This window comes from Salvelinus fontinalis, unplaced genomic scaffold (genome assembly GCF_029448725.1).
Source record: "Salvelinus fontinalis isolate EN_2023a unplaced genomic scaffold, ASM2944872v1 scaffold_0015, whole genome shotgun sequence".
In the NCBI taxonomy this organism is placed as follows: domain Eukaryota; kingdom Metazoa; phylum Chordata; class Actinopteri; order Salmoniformes; family Salmonidae; genus Salvelinus; species Salvelinus fontinalis.
Window position 1 is genome coordinate 551,184 of NW_026600224.1, and position 23,508 is coordinate 574,691.

At 52.5% G+C, this 23,508-nt stretch overlaps 1 protein-coding gene across 1 annotated transcript in view; it reads right to left on the reverse strand.

Moving 5' to 3' along the window:
- Nucleotides 1–23,508, reverse strand: part of LOC129842120 (E3 SUMO-protein ligase PIAS1-like) — a 57,952-nt gene that overhangs the window by 23,208 nt on the left and 11,236 nt on the right. Inside the window, exons 4-5 of the mRNA XM_055910515.1 lie at nucleotides 6,468–6,515; nucleotides 5,203–5,293 (exon numbers count right to left, since the gene is read on the reverse strand). Coding sequence (XP_055766490.1) covers nucleotides 5,203–5,293; nucleotides 6,468–6,515 — 139 coding nt within the window. The remainder of the gene's footprint in view (nucleotides 1–5,202; nucleotides 5,294–6,467; nucleotides 6,516–23,508) is intronic.

Here is a 23,508-nt window from a genome sequence, read left to right on the forward strand (position 1 = left end):
ATGATGTGTTGCTACCATGTTGTGTTGCTACCATGTTGTCATGATGTGTTGCTACCATGTTGTGTTGCTACCATGTTGTCATGATGTGTTGCTACCATGTTGTGTTGCTACCATGTTGTCATGATGTGTTGCTACCATGATGTGTTGCTACCATGTTGTGTTGCTACCATGTTGTCATGCTGTGTTGCTACCATGCTGTGTTGCTGTCATGCTGTGTTGCTGTCATGCTGTGTTGCTGTCATGCTGTGTTGCTACCATGCTGGGTTGCTGCCATGTTGTCATGCTGTGTTGCTACCATGCTGTGTTGCTGTCATGCTGTGTTGCTACCATGCTGGGTTGCTGTCATGCTGTGTTGCTGCCATGTTGTCATGATGTGTTGCTACCATGTTGTCATGATGTGTTGCTGCCATGTTGTCATGCTGTGTTGCTGCCATGTTGTCATGCTGTGTTGCTGCCATGTTGTCATGCTGTGTTGCTACCATGTTGTCATGATGTGTTGCTGCCATGTTGTCATGCTGTGTTGCTGCCATGTTGTCATGCTGTGTTGCTGCCATGCTGTGTTGCTGCCATGTTGTCATGCTGTGTTGCTGCCATGTTGTCATGCTGTGTTGCTGTCATGCTGTGTTGCTGCCATGTTGTCATGCTGTGTTGCTGCCATGCTGTGTTGCTACCATGCTGTGTTGCTACCATGTTGTCATGCTGTGTTGCTGCCATGTTGTCATGCTGTGTTGCTACCATGTTGTCATGCTGTGTTGCTGCCATGTTGTCATGCTGTGTTGCTGTCATGCTGTGTTGCTACCATGCTGTGTTGCTACCATGCTGTGTTGCTGCCATGTTGTCATGCTGTGTTGCTACCATGCTGTGTTGCTGCCATGTTGCCATGCTGTGTTGCTGTCATGCTGTGTTGCTGCCATGTTGTCATGCTGTGTTGCTACCATGCTGTGTTGCTGCCATGTTGTCATGCTGTGTTGCTACCATGTTGTTGTCATGCTGTGTTGCTACCATGTTGTCATGCTGTGTTGCTACCATGTTGTCATGCTGTGTTGCTGCCATGTTGTCATGCTGTGTTGCTGCCATGTTGTCATGCTGTGTTGCTGCCATGTTGTCATGCTGTGTTGCTGCCATGTTGTCATGCTGTGTTGCTGCCATGCTGTGTTGCTACCATGCTGTGCTGCTACCATGTTGTCATGCTGTGTTGCTGCCATGTTGTCATGCTGTGTTGCTGCCATGCTGTGCTGCTACCATGTTGTCATGCTGTGTTGCTACCATGTTGTCATGCTGTGTTGCTGCCATGTTGTCATGCTGTGTTGCTGCCATGTTGTCATGCTGTGTTGCTGCCATGCTGTGCTGCTACCATGTTGTCATGCTGTGTTGCTGCCTTGTTGTCATGCTGTGTTGCTGCCATGTTGTCATGCTGTGTTGCTGCCATGCTGTGCTGCTACCATGTTGTCATGCTGTGTTGCTACCATGTTGTCATGCTGTGTTGCTGCCATGTTGTCATGCTGTGTTGCTGCCATACTGTGTTGCTACCATGTTGTGTTGTCATGCTGTGTTGCTACCATGCTGTGTTGTCATGCTGTGTTGCTACCATGTTGTCATGCTGTGTTGCTACCATGTTGTCATGCTGTGTTGCTACCATGTTGTCATGCTGTGTTGCTGCCATGTTGTCATGCTGTGTTGCTGCCATGTTGTCATGCTGTGTTGCTGCCATGCTGTGCTGCTACCATGTTGTCATGCTGTGTTGCTACCATGTTGTCATGCTGTGTTGCTGCCATGTTGTCATGCTGTGTTGCTGCCATACTGTGTTGCTGCCATACTGTGTTGCTGCCATGCTGTGTTGCTGCCATGCTGTGTTGCTATCATGTTGTGTTGCTGCCATGCTGTGTTGCTGCCATGCTGTGTTGCTGCCATGCTGTGTTGCTGCCATGTTGTATTGCTGCCATGCTGTCATGTTGTATTGCTGCCATGCTGTCATGCTGTGTTGCTGCCGTGTTGCCATGCCGTGTTGCTACCGTGTTGCCATGCCGTGTTGCTACCGTGTTGCCATGCCGTGTTGCTACCGTGTTGCCATGCCGTGTTGCTACCGTGTTGCCATGCCGTGTTGCTACCGTGTTGCCATGCCGTGTTGCTACCGTGTTGCCATGCCGTGTTGCTACCATGTTGCCATGCCGTGTTGCTACCATGTCATGCCGTGATGCTACCATGTTGTTGTCATGCCGTGATGCTACCATGTTGTTGTCATGTTGTGATGCTCCCATGTTGTTGTCATGCCGTGATGCTACCATGTTGTTGTCATGTTGTGATGCTACCATGTTGTTGTCATGCCGTGTTGCTACCATGTTGTTGTCATGCCGTGTTGCTACCATGTTGTTGTCATGCCGTGTTGCTACCATGTTGTTGTCATGCCGTGATGCTACCATGTTGTTGTCATGCCGTGATGCTGCCATGTTGTTGTCATGCCGTGATGCTACCATGTTGTTGTCATGCCGTGTTGCTGCCATGTTGTTGTCATGCCGTGATGCTACCATGTTGTTGTCATGCCGTGTTGCTGCCATGTTGTTGTCATGCCGTGATGCTACCATGTTGTTGTCATGTTGTGATGCTACCATGTTGTTGTCGTCATGTTGTGATGCTACCATGTTGTTGTCGTCATGTTGTGATGCTACCATGTTGTTGTCGTCATGTTGTGATACTACCATGTTGTTGTCATGTTGTGTTGCTACCATGTTGTCATGCCGTGATGCTACCATGTTGTTGTCATGTTGTGTTGCTACCATGTTGTTGTCATGTTGTGATGCTACCATGTTGTTGTCATGTTGTGATGCTACCATGTTGTTGTCATGTTGTGATGCTACCATGTTGTTGTCACGTGATGCTACCATGTTGTTGTCACGTGATGCTACCATGTTGTTGTCATGTTGTGATGCTACCATGTTGTTGTCACGTGATGCTACCATGTTGTTGTCATGCTGTGATGCTGCCATGTTGTTGTCATGCTGTGTTGTCATGCTGTGTTGCTACCATGCTGTTGTCATGTTGTGTCCTACCATGCTGTGTTGTCATGCTGTGTTGCTACCATGCTGTGTTGTCATGCTGTGTTGTCATGCTGTGTTGCTACCATGCTGTTGTCATGTTGTGTCCTACCATGCTGTGTTGTCATGCTGTGTTGCTACCATGCTGTTGTCATGTTGTGTTGCTACCATGTTGTCATGCCGTGATGCTACCATGTTGTTGTCATGTTGTGTTGCTACCATGTTGTTGTCATGCTGTGATGCTACCATGTTGTTGTCATGCTGTGTTGCTACCATGTTGTTGTCATGCTGTGTTGCTACCATGTTGTTGTCATGCTGTGTTGCTACCATGTTGTTGTCATGCTGTGATGCTACCATGTTGTCATGCCGTGATGCTACCATGTTGTCATGCCGTGATGCTACCATGTTGTTGTCATGTTGTGTTGCTACCATGTTGTTGTCATGCTGTGTTGCTACCATGTTGTTGTCATGCTGTGATGCTACCATGTTGTCACGTGTTGCTGCCATGTTGTTGTCATGCTGTGTTGCTACCATGTTGTTGTCATGTTGTGATGCTACCATGTTGTTGTCATGCTGTGTTGCTACCATGTTGTTGTCATGCTGTGTTGCTACCATGCTGTGTTGTCATGCTGTGTTGCTACCATGCTGTGTTGTCATGCTGTGTTGCTACCATGTTGTTGTCATGCTGTGTTGCTACCATGTTGTTGTCATGCTGTGTTGCTACCATGTTGTTGTCATGTTGTGATGCTACCATGTTGTTGTCATGCTGTGTTGCTACCATGCTGTGTTGTCATGCTGTGTTGCTACCATGTTGTGTTGTCATGCTGTGTTGCTACCATGTTGTTGTCATGCTGTGTTGCTACCATGTTGTGTTGTCATGCTGTGTTGCTACCATGTTGTTGTCATGTTGTGATGCTACCATGTTGTTGTCATGCTGTGTTGCTACCATGCTGTGTTGTCATGCTGTGTTGCTACCATGTTGTGTTGTCATGCTGTGTTGCTACCATGCTGTTGTCATGCTGTGTTGCTACCATGTTGTGTTGTCATGCTGTGTTGCTACCATGCTGTTGTCATGCTGTGTTGCTACCATGTTGTGTTGTCATGCTGTGTTGCTACCATGTTGTTGTCATGTTGTGTCCTACCATGCTGTGTTGTCATGCTGTGTTGCTACCATGTTGTGTTGTCATGCTGTGTTGCTACCATGTTGTTGTCACGTGTTGCTGCCATGTTGTGTTGTCATGCTGTGTTGCTACCATGTTGTGTTGTCATGCTGTGTTGCTACCATGTTGTTGTCACGTGTTGCTGCCATGTTGTGTTGTCATGCTGTGTTGCTACCATGTTGTTGTCATGCTGTGTTGCTACCATGTTGTGTTGTCATGCTGTGTTGCTACCATGTTGTTGTCATGTTGTGTTGCTACCATGTTGTTGTCATGCTGTGTTGCTACCATGTTGTGTTGTCATGCTGTGTTGCTACCATGTTGTGTTGTCATGCTGTGTTGCTACCATGTTGTTGTCACGTGTTGCTGCCATGTTGTGTTGTCATGCTGTGTTGCTACCATGTTGTTGTCATGCTGTGTTGCTACCATGTTGTGTTGTCATGCTGTGTTGCTACCATGTTGTTGTCACGTGTTGCTGCCATGTTGTGTTGTTGTCTTAGGTCTCTCTTTATGTAGTGTTGCGTTGTCTCTGTATTTTTACTTATTTCAAAATAAATAAATAAATCCACAGGAATCCATTGATTTACTAAGTAATTTTGGCCATCCAACAAGGGTAAAATATTTCTGAACAGATTACGATAGAGGAGACATGAGGTTTGGCCCATTGGTTTTCTTAGAGGATTATGTACATAATAAAACATATTAGTTTACCCATGGGTCAAAAAACAATGGGTTTTTGATTGGACACCCTGGAAAAGGGTAGTGGGCTTTGATTGGACACCCTAGAAAAGGGTAGTGGGCTTTGATTGGACACCCTAGAAAAGGGTAGTGGGCTTTGATTGGACACCCTAGAAAAGGGTAGTGGGCTTTGATTGGACACCCTAGAAAAGGGTAGTGGGCTTTGATTGGACACCCTAGAAAAGGGTAGTGGGCTTTGATTGGACACCCTAGAGAAGGGTAGTGGGCTTTGATTGGACACCCTAGAAAAGGGTAGTGGGCTGTCAGAGACTCACCGGGAGGTTGCAGGGCTTGCTGTTGACTTTCACACACAAGTTGGATGGGAAATGATCCTCCTGGGCACAGCTCGTCTCTGACAAACAAAACCTGGGGGAGAAAAGACCACAGATCAATAACAAATACCAGAGAATAATAAAATCGTTAGGAATTTTAAGCACAGAGATTAATTACCAATTTAAAAATCACAGACACATCAAGAAAACAACTGACAGGCAGTCATCTTTATTACTGCCGTAAGAGAATCTCTCCTCACTTCCTGACCTCAACATATTCCTTCATCTAATCCACAGATGTTAATGGTTCTCTGAAGATAAACCAAATGGACTTCTGACCTAACACCGTCTCTTTCGTTTACTAGCTCAATGATCAAAGTTTAAGCAGATTCCAACAGCCCAAACATAACACTTTGTATTCAGGACAAAAAAAAAAAGTGAATTGCTTTGACAACATTCTTTTGCAGTATTACTTTAGTGCCTTGTTGCAAACAGGATGCTTTGGGAAAAAATATATTCTCTACAGGCTTCCTTCTTTTCACTCTGTCATTTAAATTAGTATTGTAGAGTAACTACAATGTTGTTGATCCATCCTCAGTTATCTCCTATCACAGTCGTTAAACTCTAAAACAGTTACAAAGTCCCCATTGGCCTCATGATGACCCTGGAAACCCTGTGAGGTTTCCTTCCTCTCTGGCAACTGAGTTAGGAAGGACGCTTGTATCTTTGTAGTGACTGGGTGTATTGATACACCATCCAAACTTTAATTAATAACTTCACCATGCTCAAAGGTATATTCAAATGTCATTTTTTTTTTCCCTTTCTCCCCATCTACCAATAGGTGCTCTTTGCGAGGCATTGGAAAACCTCCCCGGTCTGTGGTTGAATCGGTGTTTGTTCAACTGAGGGACCTTACAGATAATTGTATGTGTGTGGGGTACAGAGAGGATGTGGTCATTTAAAATGCATGCAACTTTTTAAGCAAATGTTTACTCCTGAACTTATTTAGGCGTGATATAACAAAGGGGTTGAATACTTATAGGCTAAAGACATTTCATCTTTTTAAATAATTTGTAAAAGTTTCTAAAAACATAATTCCACTTTAACATTATAGGTTATTGTGTGTATGCCAGTGACCCCCCCCCCCAAAAAAATCTAAATGTAATCAATTTTTTTTAAATCAGGCTGTAACAACAAAAAATGTGGGGAAAAAGTAAATGGGTGTGAATACTTTCAGAAGGAGCTGTAAGAAGACAGGAGAGCCTTACCTTAGCTGAACCTGGACCGCAAAGTCACACTTGGTCCCAGAGATGTCCCTGTAGAGACATGCTTAGGTGAGGAGTCAGTGGACAACGTTTTGCACGAGCAAATGGCACTGAGCAAAATAACCATAGAATTAAAACTAGATGGGAAGGCACTGTCATCCCATTGTCATCCAATGGGAAGGCATTGTCATCCAATGGGAAGGCATGGTCATCCAATGGGAAGGCATGGTCATCCAATGGGAAGGCATTGTCATCCAATGGGAAGGCATTGTCATCCAATGGGAAGGCATTGTCATCCAATGGGAAGGCATTGTCATCCAATGGGAAGGCATGGTCATCCAATTATCCAATGGGAAGGCATTGTCATCCCATTATCCAATGGGAAGGCATTGTCATCCCATTATCCAATGGGAAGGCATGGTCATCCCGTTATCCAATGGGAAGGCATGGTCATCCCGTTATCCAATGGGAAGGCATGGTCATCCCGTTATCCAATGGGAAGGCATTGTCATCCCGTTATCCAATGGGAAGGCATTGTCATCCCGTTATCCAATGGGAAGGCATTGTCATCCCATTATCCAATGGGAAGGCATTGTCATCCCATTATCCAATGGGAAGGCATTGTCATCCCATTATCCAATGGGAAGGCATGGTCATCCCGTTATCCAATGGGAAGGCATGGTCATCCCGTTATCCAATGGGATGGGATCGTGTGTATTGCGAGCATCGATTTTCAGTTTATTATTCTGTATATTTTTGTACATATCTATCGAGAACGACACCCGCTGCGTGTATCAATAGAAACCAGTCACATCCTGTTTCTGCCAGCAGGAGTGACTGACGACACAGACGTTCTCAGTGGTCTAGATAGGGGTCAGGTGTGTGTTCTAGTGGTCTAGATAGGGGTCAGGTGTGTTCTCAGTGGTCTAGATAGGGGTCAGGTGTGTTCTCAGTGGTCTAGATAGGGGTCAGGTGTGTTCTAGTGGTCTAGATGGGGGTCGGGTGTGTCCTAGCGGTCTAGATGGGGGTCGGGTGTGTTCTCAGCGGTGTAGATGGGGGTCAGGTGTGTTCTCAGCGGTGTAGATGGGGGTCAGGTGTGTTCTCAGCGGTGTAGATGGGGGTCAGGTGTGTTCTCAGCGGTGTAGATGGGGGTCAGGTGTGTTCTCAGCGGTGTAGATGGGGGTCAGGTGTGTTCTCAGCGGTGTAGATGGGGGTCAGGTGTGTTCTCAGCGGTCTAGATAGGGGTCAGGTGTGTCCTAGCTGTCTAGATAGGGGTCAGGTGTGTCCTAGCTGTCTAGATAGGGGTCAGGTGTGTCCTAGCGGTCTAGATAGGGGTCAGGTGTGTCCTAGCGGTCTAGATAGGGGTCGGGTGTGTCCTAGCGGTCTAGATAGGGGTCGGGTGTGTCCTAGCGGTCTAGATAGGGGTCGGGTGTGATCTCAGTGGTCAAGATAGGGGTCGGGTGTGTTCTAGCGGTCTAGATAGGGGTCAGGTGTGTTCTAGCGGTTTAGATAGGGGTCAGGTGTGTACTAGCGGTCTAGATGGGGGTCAGGTGTGTCCTAGCGGTCTAGATGGGGGCCAGGTGTGTTCTCAGTGGTCTAGATAGGGGTCAGGTGTGTCCTAGCTGTCTAGATAGGGGTCAGGTGTGTCCTAGCGGTCTAGATAGGGGTCAGGTGTGTCCTAGCGGTCTAGATAGGGGTCAGGTGTGATCTCAGTGGTCTAGATAGGGGTCAGGTGTGTTCTAGCGGTCTAGATGGGGGTCAGGTGTGTACTAGCGGTCTAGATGGGGGTCAGGTGTGTACTAGCGGTCTAGATAGGGGTCAGGTGTGTTCTCAGTGGTCTAGATAGGGGTCAGGTGTGTTCTAGCGGTCTAGATGGGGGTCAGGTGTGTACTAGCGGTCTAGATGGGGGTCAGGTGAGTCCTAGCGGTCTAGATGGGGGTCAGGTGTGTACTAGCGGTCTAGATGGGGGTCAGGTGTGTCCTAGCGGTCTAGATAGGGGTCAGGTGTGTCCTAGCGGTCTAGATAGGGGTCAGGTGTGTCCTAGCGGTCTAGATAGGGGTCAGGTGTGTTCTCAGTGGTCTAGATAGGGGTCAGGTGTGTCCTAGCGGTCTAGATAGGGGTCAGGTGTGTTCTCAGTGGTCAGGTGTGTCCTCAGGGGTCTAGATAGGGGTCAGGTGTGTCCTAGCGGTTTAGATAGGGGTCAGGTGTGTTCTCAGTGGTCTAGATAGGGGTCAGGTGTGTTCTCAGTGGTCTAGATAGGGGTCAGGTGTGTTCTCAGTGGTCTAGATAGGGGTCAGGTGTGTCCTAGCGGTCTAGATAGGGGTCAGGTGTGTTCTCAGTGGTCTAGATAGGGGTCAGGTGTGTCCTAGCGGTCTAGATAGGGGTCAGGTGTGTTCTCAGTGGTCAGGTGTGTCCTCAGGGGTCTAGATAGGGGTCAGGTGTGTCCTAGCGGTTTAGATAGGGGTCAGGTGTGTTCTCAGTGGTCTAGATAGGGGTCAGGTGTGTTCTCAGTGGTCTAGATAGGGGTCAGGTGTGTTCTCAGTGGTCTAGATAGGGGTCAGGTGTGTTCTCAGGGGTCTAGATAGGGGTCAGGTGTGTTCTAGCGGTCTAGATAGGGGTCAGGTGTGTTCTCAGGGGTCTAGATAGGGGTCAGGTGTGTTCTCAGGGGTCTAGATAGGGGTCAGGTGTGTTCTCAGGGGTCTAGATAGGGGTCAGGTGTGTTCTCAGGGGTCTAGATAGGGGTCAGGTGTGTTCTAGCGGTCTAGATAGGGGTCAGGTGTGTTCTCAGTGGTCTAGATAGGGGTCAGGTGTGTTCTCAGGGGTCTAGATAGGGGTCAGGTGTGTTCTCAGGGGTCTAGATAGGGGTCAGGTGTGTACTAGCGGTCTAGATGGGGGTCAGGTGTGTCCTAGCGGTCTAGATAGGGGTCAGGTGTGTCCTAGCGGTCTAGATAGGGGTCAGGTGTGTACTAGCGGTCTAGATGGGGGTCAGGTGTGTCCTAGCGGTCAAGATGGGGGTTAGGTGTGTCCTAGCGGTCTAGATAGGGGTCAGGTGTGTCCTAGCGGTCTAGATAGGGGTCAGGTGTGTCCTCAGGGGTCTAGATAGGGGTCAGGTGTGTCCTAGCGGTCTAGATAGGGGTCAGGTGTGTTCTCAGTGGTCAGGTGTGTCCTCAGGGGTCTAGATAGGGGTCAGGTGTGTTCTCAGTGGTCTAGATAGGGGTCAGGTGTGTTCTCAGTGGTCTAGATAGGGGTCAGGTGTGTCCTAGCGGTCTAGATAGGGGTCAGGTGTGTTCTCAGTGGTCTAGATAGGGGTCAGGTGTGTTCTAGCGGTCTAGATAGGGGTCAGGTGTGTTCTCAGTGGTCTAGATAGGGGTCAGGTGTGTTCTCAGGGGTCTAGATAGGGGTCAGGTGTGTTCTCAGGGGTCTAGATAGGGGTCAGGTGTGTTCTAGCGGTCTAGATAGGGGTCAGGTGTGTTCTCAGTGGTCTAGATAGGGGTCGGGTGTGTTCTCAGGGGTCTAGATAGGGGTCAGGTGTGTTCTAGCGGTCTAGATAGGGGTCAGGTGTGTTCTCAGGGGTCTAGATAGGGGTCAGGTGTGTTCTCAGGGGTCTAGATAGGGGTCAGGTGTGTTCTCAGGGGTCTAGATAGGGGTCAGGTGTGTTCTCAGGGGTCTAGATAGGGGTCAGGTGTGTTCTCAGGGGTCTAGATAGGGGTCAGGTGTGTTCTCAGGGGTCTAGATAGGGGTCAGGTGTGTTCTAGCGGTCTAGATAGGGGTCAGGTGTGTTCTCAGTGGTCTAGATAGGGGTCAGGTGTGTTCTCAGGGGTCTAGATAGGGGTCAGGTGTGTTCTCAGGGGTCTAGATAGGGGTCAGGTGTGTTCTAGCGGTCTAGATAGGGGTCAGGTGTGTTCTCAGGGGTCTAGATAGGGGTCAGGTGTGTTCTCAGGGGTCTAGATAGGGGTCAGGTGTGTTCTCAGGGGTCTAGATAGGGGTCAGGTGTGTTCTCAGGGGTCTAGATAGGGGTCAGGTGTGTTCTCAGGGGTCTAGATAGGGGTCAGGTGTGTTCTCAGGGGTCTAGATAGGGGTCAGGTGTGTTCTCAGGGGTCTAGATAGGGGTCGGGTGTGTTCTCAGGGTCTAGATAGGGGTCGGGTGTGTTCTCAGGGGTCTAGATAGGGGTCGGGTGTGTTCTCAGGGGTCTAGATAGGGGTCGGGTGTGTTCTCAGGGGTCTAGATAGGGGTCAGGTGTGTTCTCAGGGGTCTAGATAGGGGTCAGGTGTTTTCTCAGGGGTCTAGATAGGGGTCAGGTGTGTTCTCAGGGGTCTAGATAGGGGTCGGGTGTGTTCTCAGGGGTCTAGATAGGGGTCAGGTGTGTTCTCAGGGGTCTAGATAGGGGTCAGGTGTGTTCTCAGGGGTCTAGATAGGGGTCAGGTGTGTTCTCAGGGGTCTAGATAGGGGTCAGGTGTGTTCTCAGGGGTCTAGATAGGGGTCAGGTGTGTCCTCAGGGGTCTAGATAGGGGTCAGGTGTGTTCTCAGTGGTCTAGATAGGGGTCGGGTGTGTCCTCAGGGGTCTAGATAGGGGTCAGGTGTGTCCTAGCGGTCTAGATAGGGGTCAGGTGTGTTCTCAGGGGTCTAGATGGGGGTCAGGTGTGCCCTAGCGGTCTAGATAGGGGTCAGGTGTGTTCTCAGGGGTCTAGATAGGGGTCAGGTGTGTCCTAGCGGTCTAGATAGGGGTCAGGTGTGTTCTCAGGGGTCTAGATAGGGGTCAGGTGTGTTCTCAGGGGTCTAGATAGGGGTCAGGTGTGTTCTCAGGGGTCTAGATAGGGGTCGGGTGTGTTCTCAGGGGTCTAGATAGGGGTCGGGTGTGTTCTCAGGGGTCTAGATAGGGGTCAGGTGTGTTCTCAGGGGTCTAGATAGGGGTCGGGTGTGTTCTCAGGGGTCTAGATAGGGGTCAGGTGTGTTCTCAGGGGTCTAGATAGGGGTCAGGTGTTTTCTCAGGGGTCTAGATAGGGGTCAGGTGTGTTCTCAGGGGTCTAGATAGGGGTCGGGTGTGTTCTCAGGGGTCTAGATAGGGGTCAGGTGTGTTCTCAGGGGTCTAGATAGGGGTCAGGTGTGTTCTCAGGGGTCTAGATAGGGGTCAGGTGTGTTCTCAGGGGTCTAGATAGGGGTCAGGTGTGTCCTCAGGGGTCTAGATAGGGGTCAGGTGTGTTCTCAGTGGTCTAGATAGGGGTCGGGTGTGTCCTAGCGGTCTAGATAGGGGTCAGGTGTGTCCTCAGGGGTCTAGATAGGGGTCAGGTGTGTCCTCAGGGGTCTAGATAGGGGTCAGGTGTGTCCTAGCGGTCTAGATAGGGGTCAGGTGTGTTCTCAGGGGTCTAGATGGGGGTCAGGTGTGCCCTAGCGGTCTAGATAGGGGTCAGGTGTGTTCTCAGGGGTCTAGATAGGGGTCAGGTGTGTCCTAGCGGTCTAGATAGGGGTCAGGTGTGTCCTCAGGGGTCTAGATAGGGGTCAGGTGTGTCCTCAGGGGTCTAGATAGGGGTCAGGTGTGTCCTAGCGGTCTAGATAGGGGTCAGGTGTGTTCTCAGGGGTCTAGATGGGGGTCAGGTGTGCCCTAGCGGTCTAGATAGGGGTCAGGTGTGTTCTCAGGGGTCTAGATAGGGGTCAGGTGTGTCCTAGCGGTCTAGATAGGGGTCAGGTGTGTCCTCAGGGGTCTAGATAGGGGTCAGGTGTGTCCTCAGGGGTCTAGATAGGGGTCAGGTGTGTCCTAGCGGTCTAGATAGGGGTCAGGTGTGTTCTCAGGGGTCTAGATGGGGGTCAGGTGTGCCCTAGCGGTCTAGATAGGGGTCAGGTGTGTTCTCAGGGGTCTAGATAGGGGTCAGGTGTGTCCTAGCGGTCTAGATAGGGGTCGGGTGTGTTCTCAGGGGTCTAGATAGGGGTCAGGTGTGTTCTCAGGGGTCTAGATAGGGGTCAGGTGTGTCCTAGCGGTCTAGATAGGGGTCAGGTGTGTCCTAGCGGTCTAGATAGGGGTCAGGTGTGTCATAGTGGTCTAGATAGGGGTCAGGTGTGTTCTCAGGGGTCTAGATAGGGGTCAGGTGTGTCCTAGCGGTCTAGATAGGGGTCAGGTGTGTTCTCAGTGGTCAGGTGTGTCCTCAGGGGTCTAGATAGGGGTCAGGTGTGTTCTCAGTGGTCTAGATAGGGGTCAGGTGTGTTCTCAGTGGTCTAGATAGGGGTCAGGTGTGTCCTAGCGGTCTAGATAGGGGTCAGGTGTGTTCTCAGTGGTCTAGATAGGGGTCAGGTGTGTTCTAGCGGTCTAGATAGGGGTCAGGTGTGTTCTCAGTGGTCTAGATAGGGGTCAGGTGTGTTCTCAGGGGTCTAGATAGGGGTCAGGTGTGTTCTCAGGGGTCTAGATAGGGGTCAGGTGTGTTCTAGCGGTCTAGATAGGGGTCAGGTGTGTTCTCAGTGGTCTAGATAGGGGTCGGGTGTGTTCTCAGGGGTCTAGATAGGGGTCAGGTGTGTTCTAGCGGTCTAGATAGGGGTCAGGTGTGTTCTCAGGGGTCTAGATAGGGGTCAGGTGTGTTCTCAGGGGTCTAGATAGGGGTCAGGTGTGTTCTCAGGGGTCTAGATAGGGGTCAGGTGTGTTCTAGCGGTCTAGATAGGGGTCAGGTGTGTTCTCAGTGGTCTAGATAGGGGTCGGGTGTGTTCTCAGGGGTCTAGATAGGGGTCAGGTGTGTTCTAGCGGTCTAGATAGGGGTCAGGTGTGTTCTCAGGGGTCTAGATAGGGGTCAGGTGTGTTCTCAGGGGTCTAGATAGGGGTCAGGTGTGTTCTCAGGGGTCTAGATAGGGGTCAGGTGTGTTCTCAGGGGTCTAGATAGGGGTCAGGTGTGTTCTAGCGGTCTAGATAGGGGTCAGGTGTGTTCTCAGTGGTCTAGATAGGGGTCAGGTGTGTTCTCAGGGGTCTAGATAGGGGTCAGGTGTGTTCTCAGGGGTCTAGATAGGGGTCAGGTGTGTTCTAGCGGTCTAGATAGGGGTCAGGTGTGTTCTCAGGGGTCTAGATAGGGGTCAGGTGTGTTCTCAGGGGTCTAGATAGGGGTCAGGTGTGTTCTCAGGGGTCTAGATAGGGGTCAGGTGTGTTCTCAGGGGTCTAGATAGGGGTCAGGTGTGTTCTCAGGGGTCTAGATAGGGGTCAGGTGTGTTCTCAGGGGTCTAGATAGGGGTCAGGTGTGTTCTCAGGGGTCTAGATAGGGGTCAGGTGTGTTCTCAGGGGTCTAGATAGGGGTCGGGTGTGTTCTCAGGGGTCTAGATAGGGGTCGGGTGTGTTCTCAGGGTCTAGATAGGGGTCGGGTGTGTTCTCAGGGGTCTAGATAGGGGTCGGGTATGTTCTCAGGGGTCTAGATAGGGGTCGGGTGTGTTCTCAGGGGTCTAGATAGGGGTCAGGTGTGTTCTCAGGGGTCTAGATAGGGGTCAGGTGTTTTCTCAGGGGTCTAGATAGGGGTCAGGTGTGTTCTCAGGGGTCTAGATAGGGGTCGGGTGTGTTCTCAGGGGTCTAGATAGGGGTCAGGTGTGTTCTCAGGGGTCTAGATAGGGGTCAGGTGTGTTCTCAGGGGTCTAGATAGGGGTCAGGTGTGTTCTCAGGGGTCTAGATAGGGGTCAGGTGTGTTCTCAGGGGTCTAGATAGGGGTCAGGTGTGTCCTCAGGGGTCTAGATAGGGGTCAGGTGTGTTCTCAGTGGTCTAGATAGGGGTCGGGTGTGTCCTCAGGGGTCTAGATAGGGGTCAGGTGTGTCCTAGCGGTCTAGATAGGGGTCAGGTGTGTTCTCAGGGGTCTAGATGGGGGTCAGGTGTGCCCTAGCGGTCTAGATAGGGGTCAGGTGTGTTCTCAGGGGTCTAGATAGGGGTCAGGTGTGTCCTAGCGGTCTAGATAGGGGTCAGGTGTGTTCTCAGGGGTCTAGATAGGGGTCAGGTGTGTTCTCAGGGGTCTAGATAGGGGTCAGGTGTGTTCTCAGGGGTCTAGATAGGGGTCGGGTGTGTTCTCAGGGGTCTAGATAGGGGTCGGGTGTGTTCTCAGGGGTCTAGATAGGGGTCAGGTGTGTTCTCAGGGGTCTAGATAGGGGTCAGGTGTGTCCTCAGGGGTCTAGATAGGGGTCAGGTGTGTCCTCAGGGGTCTAGATAGGGGTCAGGTGTGTCCTAGCGGTCTAGATAGGGGTCAGGTGTGTTCTCAGGGGTCTAGATGGGGGTCAGGTGTGCCCTAGCGGTCTAGATAGGGGTCAGGTGTGTTCTCAGGGGTCTAGATAGGGGTCAGGTGTGTCCTAGCGGTCTAGATAGGGGTCAGGTGTGTCCTCAGGGGTCTAGATAGGGGTCAGGTGTGTCCTCAGGGGTCTAGATAGGGGTCAGGTGTGTCCTAGCGGTCTAGATAGGGGTCAGGTGTGTTCTCAGGGGTCTAGATGGGGGTCAGGTGTGCCCTAGCGGTCTAGATAGGGGTCAGGTGTGTTCTCAGGGGTCTAGATAGGGGTCAGGTGTGTCCTAGCGGTCTAGATAGGGGTCAGGTGTGTTCTCAGGGGTCTAGATAGGGGTCAGGTGTGTTCTCAGGGGTCTAGATAGGGGTCAGGTGTGTCCTAGCGGTCTAGATAGGGGTCAGGTGTGTCCTAGCGGTCTAGATAGGGGTCAGGTGTGTCATAGTGGTCTAGATAGGGGTCAGGTGTGTTCTCAGGGGTCTAGATAGGGGTCAGGTGTGTTCTCAGTGGTCTAGATAGGGGTCAGGTGTGTTCTCAGCGGTCTAGATAGGGGTCAGGTGTGTTCTCAGGGGTCTAGATAGGGGTCAGGTGTGTCCTAGCGGTCTAGATAGGGGTCAGGTGTGTTCTAGTGGTCTAGATAGGGGTCAGGTGTGTCCTCAGCGGTCTAGATAGGGGTCAGGTGTGTCCTAGCGGTCTAGATGGGGGTCAGGTGTGTCCTCAGGGGTCTAGATAGGGGTCAGGTGTGTCCTCCGGGGTCTAGATAGGGGTCAGGTGTGTCCTAGTGGTCTAGATAGGGGTCAGGTGTGTCCTCAGGGGTCTAGATAGGAGTCAGGTGTGTTCTAGTGGTCTAGATAGGGGTCAGGTGTGTTCTAGTGGTCTAGATAGGGGTCAGGTGTGTTCTAGTGGTCTAGATAGGGGTCAGGTATGTTCTCAGTAGTCTAGATAGGGGTCGGGTGTGTTCTAGTGGTTTAGATAGGGGTCAGGTGTGTCCTAGCGGTCTAGATAGGGGTCAGGTGTGTCCTAGCGGTCTAGATAGGGGTCAGGTGTGTTCTAGTGGTCTAGATAGGGGTCAGGTGTGTTCTCAGGGGTCTAGATAGGGGTCAGGTGTGTTCTCAGTGGTCTAGATAGGGGTCAGGTGTGTTCTAGTGGTCTAGATAGGGGTCAGGTATGTTCTCAGTAGTCTAGATAGGGGTCAGGTGTGTTCTAGTGGTCTAGATAGGGGTCAGGTGTGTCCTAGCGGTCTAGATAGGGGTCAGGTGTGTTCTCAGCGGTCTAGATAGGGGTCAGGTGTGTACTAGCGGTCTAGATGGGGGTCAGGTGTGTTCTCAGGGGTCTAGATGGGGGTCAGGTGTGTCCTAGCGGTCTAGATAGGGGTCAGGTGTGTCCTAGTGGTCTAGATAGGGGTCAGGTGTGTTCTCAGGGGTCTAGATAGGGGTCAGGTGTGTCCTCAGCGGTCTAGATAGGGGTCAGGTGTGTCCTAGCGGTCTAGATGGGGGTCAGGTGTGTCCTCAGGGGTCTAGATAGGGGTCAGGTGTGTCCTAGCGGTCTAGATAGGGGTCAGGTGTGTTCTAGTGGTCTAGATAGGGGTCAGGTGTGTTCTCAGGGGTCTAGATAGGGGTCAGGTGTGTCCTAGCGGTCTAGATAGGGGTCAGGTGTGTCCTCAGCGGTCTAGATAGGGGTCAGGTGTGTCGTAGCGGTCTAGATAGGGGTCAGGTGTGTTCTAGTGGTCTAGATAGGGGTCAGGTGTGTCCTCAGCGGTTTAGATAGGGGTCAGGTGTGTCCTAGCGGTCTAGATAGGGGTCAGGTGTGTCCTAGTGGTCTAGATAGGGGTCAGGTGTGTTCTCAGGGGCCTAGATAGGGGTCAGGTGTGTTCTAGTGGTCTAGATAGGGGTCAGGTGTGTTCTCAGTAGTCTAGATAGGGGTCAGGTGTGTTCTCAGTAGTCTAGATAGGGGTCAGGTGTGTTCTCAGTAGTCTAGATAGGGGTCAGGTGTGTTCTAGCGGTCTAGATAGGGGTCAGGTGTGTCCTAGCGGTCTAGATAGGGGTCGGGTGTGTCCTAGCGGTCTAGAAAGGGGTCAGGTGTGTCCTAGTGGTCTAGATAGGGGTCAGGTGTGTTCTAGCGGTCTAGATAGGGGTCGGGTGTGTCCTCAGGGGTCTAGATAGGGGTCAGGTGTGTCGTAGCGGTCTAGATAGGGGTCAGGTGTGTTCTAGTGGTCTAGATAGGGGTCAGGTGTGTCCTCAGCGGTTTAGATAGGGGTCAGGTGTGTCCTAGCGGTCTAGATAGGGGTCAGGTGTGTCCTAGCGGTCTAGATAGGGGTCAGGTGTGTTCTCAGGGGCCTAGATAGGGGTCAGGTGTGTTCTAGTGGTCTAGATAGGGGTCAGGTGTGTTCTAGTGGTCTAGATAGGGGTCAGGTGTGTTCTCAGTAGTCTAGATAGGGGTCAGGTGTGTCCTCAGGGGTCTAGATAGGGGTCGGGTGTGTTCTAGCGGTCTAGATAGGGGTCGGGTGTGTCCTAGCGGTCTAGATAGGGGTCGGGTGTGTCCTAGCGGTCTAGAAAGGGGTCAGGTGTGTCCTAGCGGTCTAGATAGGGGTCAGGTGTGTTCTAGCGGTCTAGATAGGGGTCGGGTGTGTCCTCAGGGGTCTAGATAGGGGTCGGGTGTGTCCTAGCGGTCTAGATAGGGGTCGGGTGTGTCCTAGCGGTCTAGATAGGGGTCGGGTGTGTCCTAGCGGTCTAGAAAGGGGTCGGGTGTGTCCTAGCGGTCTAGATAGGGGTCAGGTGTGTTCTAGCGGTCTAGATAGGGGTCAGGTGTGTCCTCAGGGGTCTAGATAGGGGTCGGGTGTGTCCTAGCGGTCTAGATAGGGGTCGGGTGTGTCCTAGCGGTCTAGATAGGGGTCGGGTGTGTCCTAGCGGTCTAGATAGGGGTCGGGTGTGTCCTCAGGGGTCTAGGTAGGGGTCGGGTGTGTTCTAGCGGTCTAGGTAGGGGTCGGGTGTGTCCTAGCGGTCTAGATAGGGGTCGGGTGTGTCCTAGCGGTCTAGAAAGGGGTCGGGTGTGTCCTAGCGGTCTAGATAGGGGTCGGGTGTGTCCTAGCGGTCTAGATAGGGGTCGGGTGTGTCCTAGCGGTCTAGATAGGGGTCGGGTGTGTCCTAGCGGTCTAGATAGGGGTCGGGTGTGTCCTCAGGGGTCTAGATAGGGGTCGGGTGTGTTCTAGCGGTCTAGATAGGGGTCGGGTGTGTCCTAGCGGTCTAGATAGGGGTCGGGTGTGTCCTAGCGGTCTAGAAAGGGGTCGGGTGTGGCCTCAGCGGTCTAGATAGGGGTCGGGTGTGGCCTCAGCGGTCTAGATAGGGGTCGGGTGTGGCCTCAGCGGTCTAGATAGGGGTCGGGTGTGGCCTCAGGGGTCTAGATAGGGGTCGGGTGTGTTCTCAGCGGACGAGATAGGGGTCGGGTGTGTCCTCAGGGGTCTAGATAGGGGTCAGGTGTGTCCTCAGGGGTCTAGATAGGGGTCAGGTGTGTCCTCAGGGGTCTAGATAGGGGTCAGGTGTGTCCTCAGGGGTCTAGATAGGGGTCAGGTGTGTTCTCAGGGGTCTAGATAGGGGTCAGGTGTGTCCTCAGGGGTCTAGATAGGGGTCGGGTGTGTTCTCAGGGGTCTAGATAGGGGTCGGGTGTGTCCTAGTGGTCTAGAAAGGGGTCAGGTGTGTCCTAGTGGTCTAGATAGGGGTCAGGTGTGTTCTAGCGGTCTAGATAGGGGTCGGGTGTGTCCTCAGGGGTCTAGATAGGGGTCGGGTGTGTTCTAGCGGTCTAGATAGGGGTCGGGTGTGTCCTAGCGGTCTAGATAGGGGTCGGGTGTGTCCTAGCGGTCTAGATAGGGGTCGGGTGTGTCCTAGCGGTCTAGATAGGGGTCGGGTGTGTCCTCAGGGGTCTAGATAGGGGTCGGGTGTGTTCTAGCGGTCTAGATAGGGGTCGGGTGTGTCCTAGCGGTCTAGATAGGGGTCGGGTGTGTCCTAGCGGTCTAGAAAGGGGTCGGGTGTGTCCTAGCGGTCTAGATAGGGGTCGGGTGTGTTCTAGCGGTCTAGATAGGGGTCGGGTGTGTCCTCAGGGGTCTAGATAGGGGTCGGGTGTGTCCTCAGCGGACGAGATAGGGGTCGGGTGTGTCCTCAGGGGTCTAGATAGGGGTCGGGTGTGTCCTCAGGGGTCTAGATAGGGGTCGGGTGTGTCCTCAGGGGTCTAGATAGGGGTCGGGTGTGTCCTCAGGGGTCTAGATAGGGGTCGGGTGTGTTCTCAGGGGTCTAGATAGGGGTCAGGTGTGTTCTCAGGGGTCTAGATAGGGGTCAGGTGTGTTCTCAGGGGTCTAGATAGGGGTCAGGTGTGTTCTCAGGGGTCTAGATAGGGGTCAGGTGTGTTCTCAGGGGTCTAGATAGGGGTCAGGTGTGTTCTCAGGGGTCTAGATAGGGGTCAGGTGTGTTCTCAGGGGTCTAGATAGGGGTCAGGTGTGTCCTCAGGGGTCTAGATAGGGGTCAGGTGTGTTCTCAGGGGTCTAGATAGGGGTCAGGTGTGTTCTCAGGGGTCTAGATAGGGGTCAGGTGTGTTCTCAGGGGTCTAGATAGGGGTCAGGTGTGTTCTCAGGGGTCTAGATAGGGGTCAGGTGTGTTCTCAGGGGTCTAGATAGGGGTCAGGTGTGTTCTCAGGGGTCTAGATAGGGGTCAGGTGTGTTCTCAGGGGTCTAGATAGGGGTCAGGTGTGTTCTCAGGGGTCTAGATAGGGGTCAGGTGTGTTCTCAGGGGTCTAGATAGGGGTCAGGTGTGTTCTCAGGGGTCTAGATAGGGGTCAGGTGTGTTCTCAGGGGTCTAGATAGGGGGTCAGGTGTGTTCTCAGGGGTCTAGATAGGGGTCAGGTGTGTTCTCAGGGGTCTAGATAGGGGTCAGGTGTGTTCTCAGGGGTCTAGATAGGGGTCAGGTGTGTTCTCAGGGGTCTAGATAGGGGTCAGGTGTGTTCTCAGGGGTCTAGATAGGGGTCAGGTGTGTTCTCAGGGGTCTAGATAGGGGTCAGGTGTGTTCTCAGGGGTCTAGATAGGGGTCAGGTGTGTTCTCAGGGGTCTAGATAGGGGTCAGGTGTGTTCTCAGGGGTCTAGATAGGGGTCAGGTGTGTTCTCAGGGGGTCTAGATAGGGGTCGGGTGTGTTCTCAGGGGTCTAGATAGGGGTCGGGTGTGTTCTCAGGGGTCTAGATAGGGGTCGGGTGTGTTCTCAGGGGTCTAGATAGGGGTCAGGTGTGTTCTCAGGGGTCTAGATAGGGGTCAGGTGTGTTCTCAGGGGTCTAGATGGGGGTCAGGTGTGTCCTAGTGGTCTAGATGGGGGTCAGGTGTGTTCTAGCGGTCTAGATAGGGGTCGGGTGTGTTCTCAGGGGTCTAGATAGGGGTCAGGTGTGTTCTAGTGGTCTAGATAGGGGTCAGGTGTGTTCTAGCGGTCTAGATAGGGGTCAGGTGTGTTCTCAGGGGTCTAGATAGGGGTCAGGTGTGTTCTCAGGAGTCTAGATAGGGGTCAGGTGTGTTCTCAGGGGTCTAGATAGGGGTCAGGTGTGTCCTAGCGGTCTAGATAGGGGTCAGGTGTGTTCTAGTGGTCTAGATAGGGGTCAGGTGTGTCCTCAGCGGTCTAGATAGGGGTCAGGTATGTTCTAGTGGTCTAGATAGGGGTCAGGTGTGTCCTCAGCGGTCTAGATAGGGGCCAGGTGTGTCCTAGCGGTCTAGATGGGGGTCAGGTGTGTCCTCAGGGGTCTAGATGGGGGTCAGGTGTGTCCTCAGGGGTCTAGATAGGGGTCAGGTGTGTCCTCAGGGGTCTAGATAGGGGTCAGGTGTGTTCTAGTGGTCTAGATAGGGGTCAAGTGTGTTCTCAGGGGTCTAGATAGGGGTCGGGTGTGTCCTAGCGGTCTAAATAGGGGTCAGGTGTGTTCTCAGGGGTCTAAATAGGGGTCAGGTGTGTTCTCAGGGGTCTAGATAGGGGTCAGGTGTGTTCTCAGGGGTCTAGATAGGGGTCAGGTGTGTTCTCAGGGGTCTAGATAGGGGTCAGGTGTGTTCTCAGGGGTCTAGATAGGGGTCAGGTGTGTTCTCAGGGGTCTAGATAGGGGTCAGGTGTGTTCTCAGGGGTCTAGATAGGGGTCAGGTGTGTTCTCAGGGGTCTAAATAGGGGTCAGGTGTGTTCTCAGGGGTCTAGATAGGGGTCAGGTGTGTTCTCAGTAGTCTAGATAGGGGTCAGGTGTGTTCTAGTGGTTTAGATAGGGGTCAGGTGTGTCCTAGCGGTCTAGATAGGGGTCAAGTGTGTTCTCAGGGGTCTAGATAGGGGTCGGGTGTGTCCTAGCGGTCTAAATAGGGGTCAGGTGTGTTCTCAGGGGTCTAAATAGGGGTCAGGTGTGTTCTCAGGGGTCTAGATAGGGGTCAGGTGTGTTCTCAGGGGTCTAGATAGGGGTCAGGTGTGTTCTCAGGGGTCTAGATAGGGGTCAGGTGTGTTCTCAGGGGTCTAGATAGGGGTCAGGTGTGTTCTCAGGGGTCTAGATAGGGGTCAGGTGTGTTCTCAGGGGTCTAGATAGGGGTCAGGTGTGTTCTCAGGGGTCTAGATAGGGGTCAGGTGTGTTCTAGTGGTCTAGATAGGGGTCAGGTGTGTTCTAGTGGTCTAGATAGGGGTCAGGTATGTTCTCAGTAGTCTAGATAGGGGTCAGGTGTGTTCTAGTGGTTTAGATAGGGGTCAGGTGTGTCCTAGCGGTCTAGATAGGGGTCAAGTGTGTTCTCAGGGGTCTAGATAGGGGTCGGGTGTGTCCTAGCGGTCTAGATAGGGGTCAGGTGTGTTCTAGCGGTCTAGATAGGGGTCGGGTGTGTCCTAGCGGTCTAGATAGGGGTCAGATGTGTTCTAGCGGTCTAGATAGGGGTCAGGTGTGTTCTAGCGGTCTAGATAGGGGTCAGGTGTGTTCTAGCGGTCTAGATAGGGGTCAGGTGTGTTCTAGCGGTCTAGATAGGGGTCAGGTGTGTTCTAGAGGTCTAGATAGGGGTCAGGTGTGTTCTAGCGGTCTAGATAGGGGTCGGGTGTGTCCTCAGGGGTCTAGATAGGGGTCGGGTGTGTTCTAGCGGTCTAGATAGGGGTCGGGTGTGTCCTAGCGGTCTAGATAGGGGTCGGGTGTGTCCTAGCGGTCTAGAAAGGGGTCGGGTGTGTCCTCAGCGGTCTAGATAGGGGTCAGGTGTGTCCTCAGGGGTCTAGATAGGGGTCAGGTGTGTCCTCAGGGGTCTAGATAGGGGTCAGGTGTGTCCTCAGCGGTCTAGATAGGGGTCAGGTGTGTCCTCAGGGGTCTAGATAGGGGTCAGGTGTGTCCTCAGGGGTCTAGATAGGGGTCAGGTGTGTCCTCAGCGGTCTAGATAGGGGTCAGGTGTGTCCTCAGGGGTCTAGATAGGGGTCAGGTGTGTTCTAGCGGTCTAGATAGAGGTCGGGTGTGTCCTAGCGGTCTAGATAGGGGTCAGGTGTGTCCTAGTGGTCTAGAAAGGGGTCAGGTGTGTTCTAGCGGTCTAGATAGGGGTCAGGTGTGTTCTAGCGGTCTAGATAGGGGTCAGGTGTGTTCTAGCGGTCTAGATAGGGGTCAGGTGTGTTCTAGCGGTCTAGATAGGGGTCAGGTGTGTTCTAGCGGTCTAGATAGGGGTCAGGTGTGTTCTAGCGGTCTAGATAGGGGTCAGGTGTGTCCTCAGGGGTCTAGATAGGGGTCAGGTGTGTCCTAGCGGTCTAGATAGGGGTCGGGTGTGTCCTAGCGGTCTAGATAGGGGTCGGGTGTGTCCTAGTGGTCTAGAAAGGGGTCGGGTGTGTCCTCAGCGGTCTAGATAGGGGTCAGGTGTGTCCTCAGGGGTCTAGATAGGGGTCAGGTGTGTCCTCAGGGGTCTAGATAGGGGTCAGGTGTGTTCTCAGCCGTCTAGATAGGGGTCAGGTGTGTTCTCAGCGGTCTAGATAGGGGTCAGGTGTGTCCTCAGGGGTCTAGATAGGGGTCAGGTGTGTCCTCAGGGGTCTAGATAGGGGTCAGGTGTGTCCTCAGGGGTCTAGATAGGGGTCAGGTGTGTTCTAGCGGTCTAGATGGGGGTCAGGTGTGTACTAGTGGTCTAGATAGGGGTCAGGTGTGTTCTAGCGGTCTAGATAGGGGTCAGGTGTGTCCTAGCGGTCCAGATAGGGGTCAGGTGTGTTCTCTGGGGTCTAGATGGGGGTCAGGTGTGTTCTCAGGGGTCTAGATAGGGGTCAGGTGTGTCCTAGCGGTCTAGATGGGGGTCAGGTGTGTTCTAGCGGTCTAGATAGGGGTCAGGTGTGTTCTAGCGGTCTAGATAGGGGTCAGGTGTGTCCTAGCGGTCTAGATAGGGGTCAGGTGTGTTCTCAGGGGTCTAGATAGGGGTCAGGTGTGTTCTCAGGGGTCTAGATAGGGGTCAGGTGTGTTCTAGCGGTCTAGATAGGGGTCAGGTGTGTTCTCAGGGGTCTAGATAGGGGTCAGGTGTGTTCTAGCGGTCTAGATAGGGGTCAGGTGTGTTCTAGCGGTCTAGATAGGGGTCAGGTGTGTTCTAGCGGTCTAGATAGGGGTCGGGTGTGTTCTAGCGGTCTAGATGGGGGTCAGGTGTGTTCTAGTGGTCTAGATAGGGGTCAGGTGTGTTATCAGTGGTCTAGATAGGGGTCAGGTGTGTTCTAGTGGTCTAGATAGGGGTCAGGTGTGTCATAGTGGTCTAGATAGGGGTCAGGTGTGTTCTCAGGGGTCTAGATAGGGGTCAGGTGTGTCATAGTGGTCCAGATAGGGGTCAGGTGTGTTCTCAGGGGTCTAGATAGGGG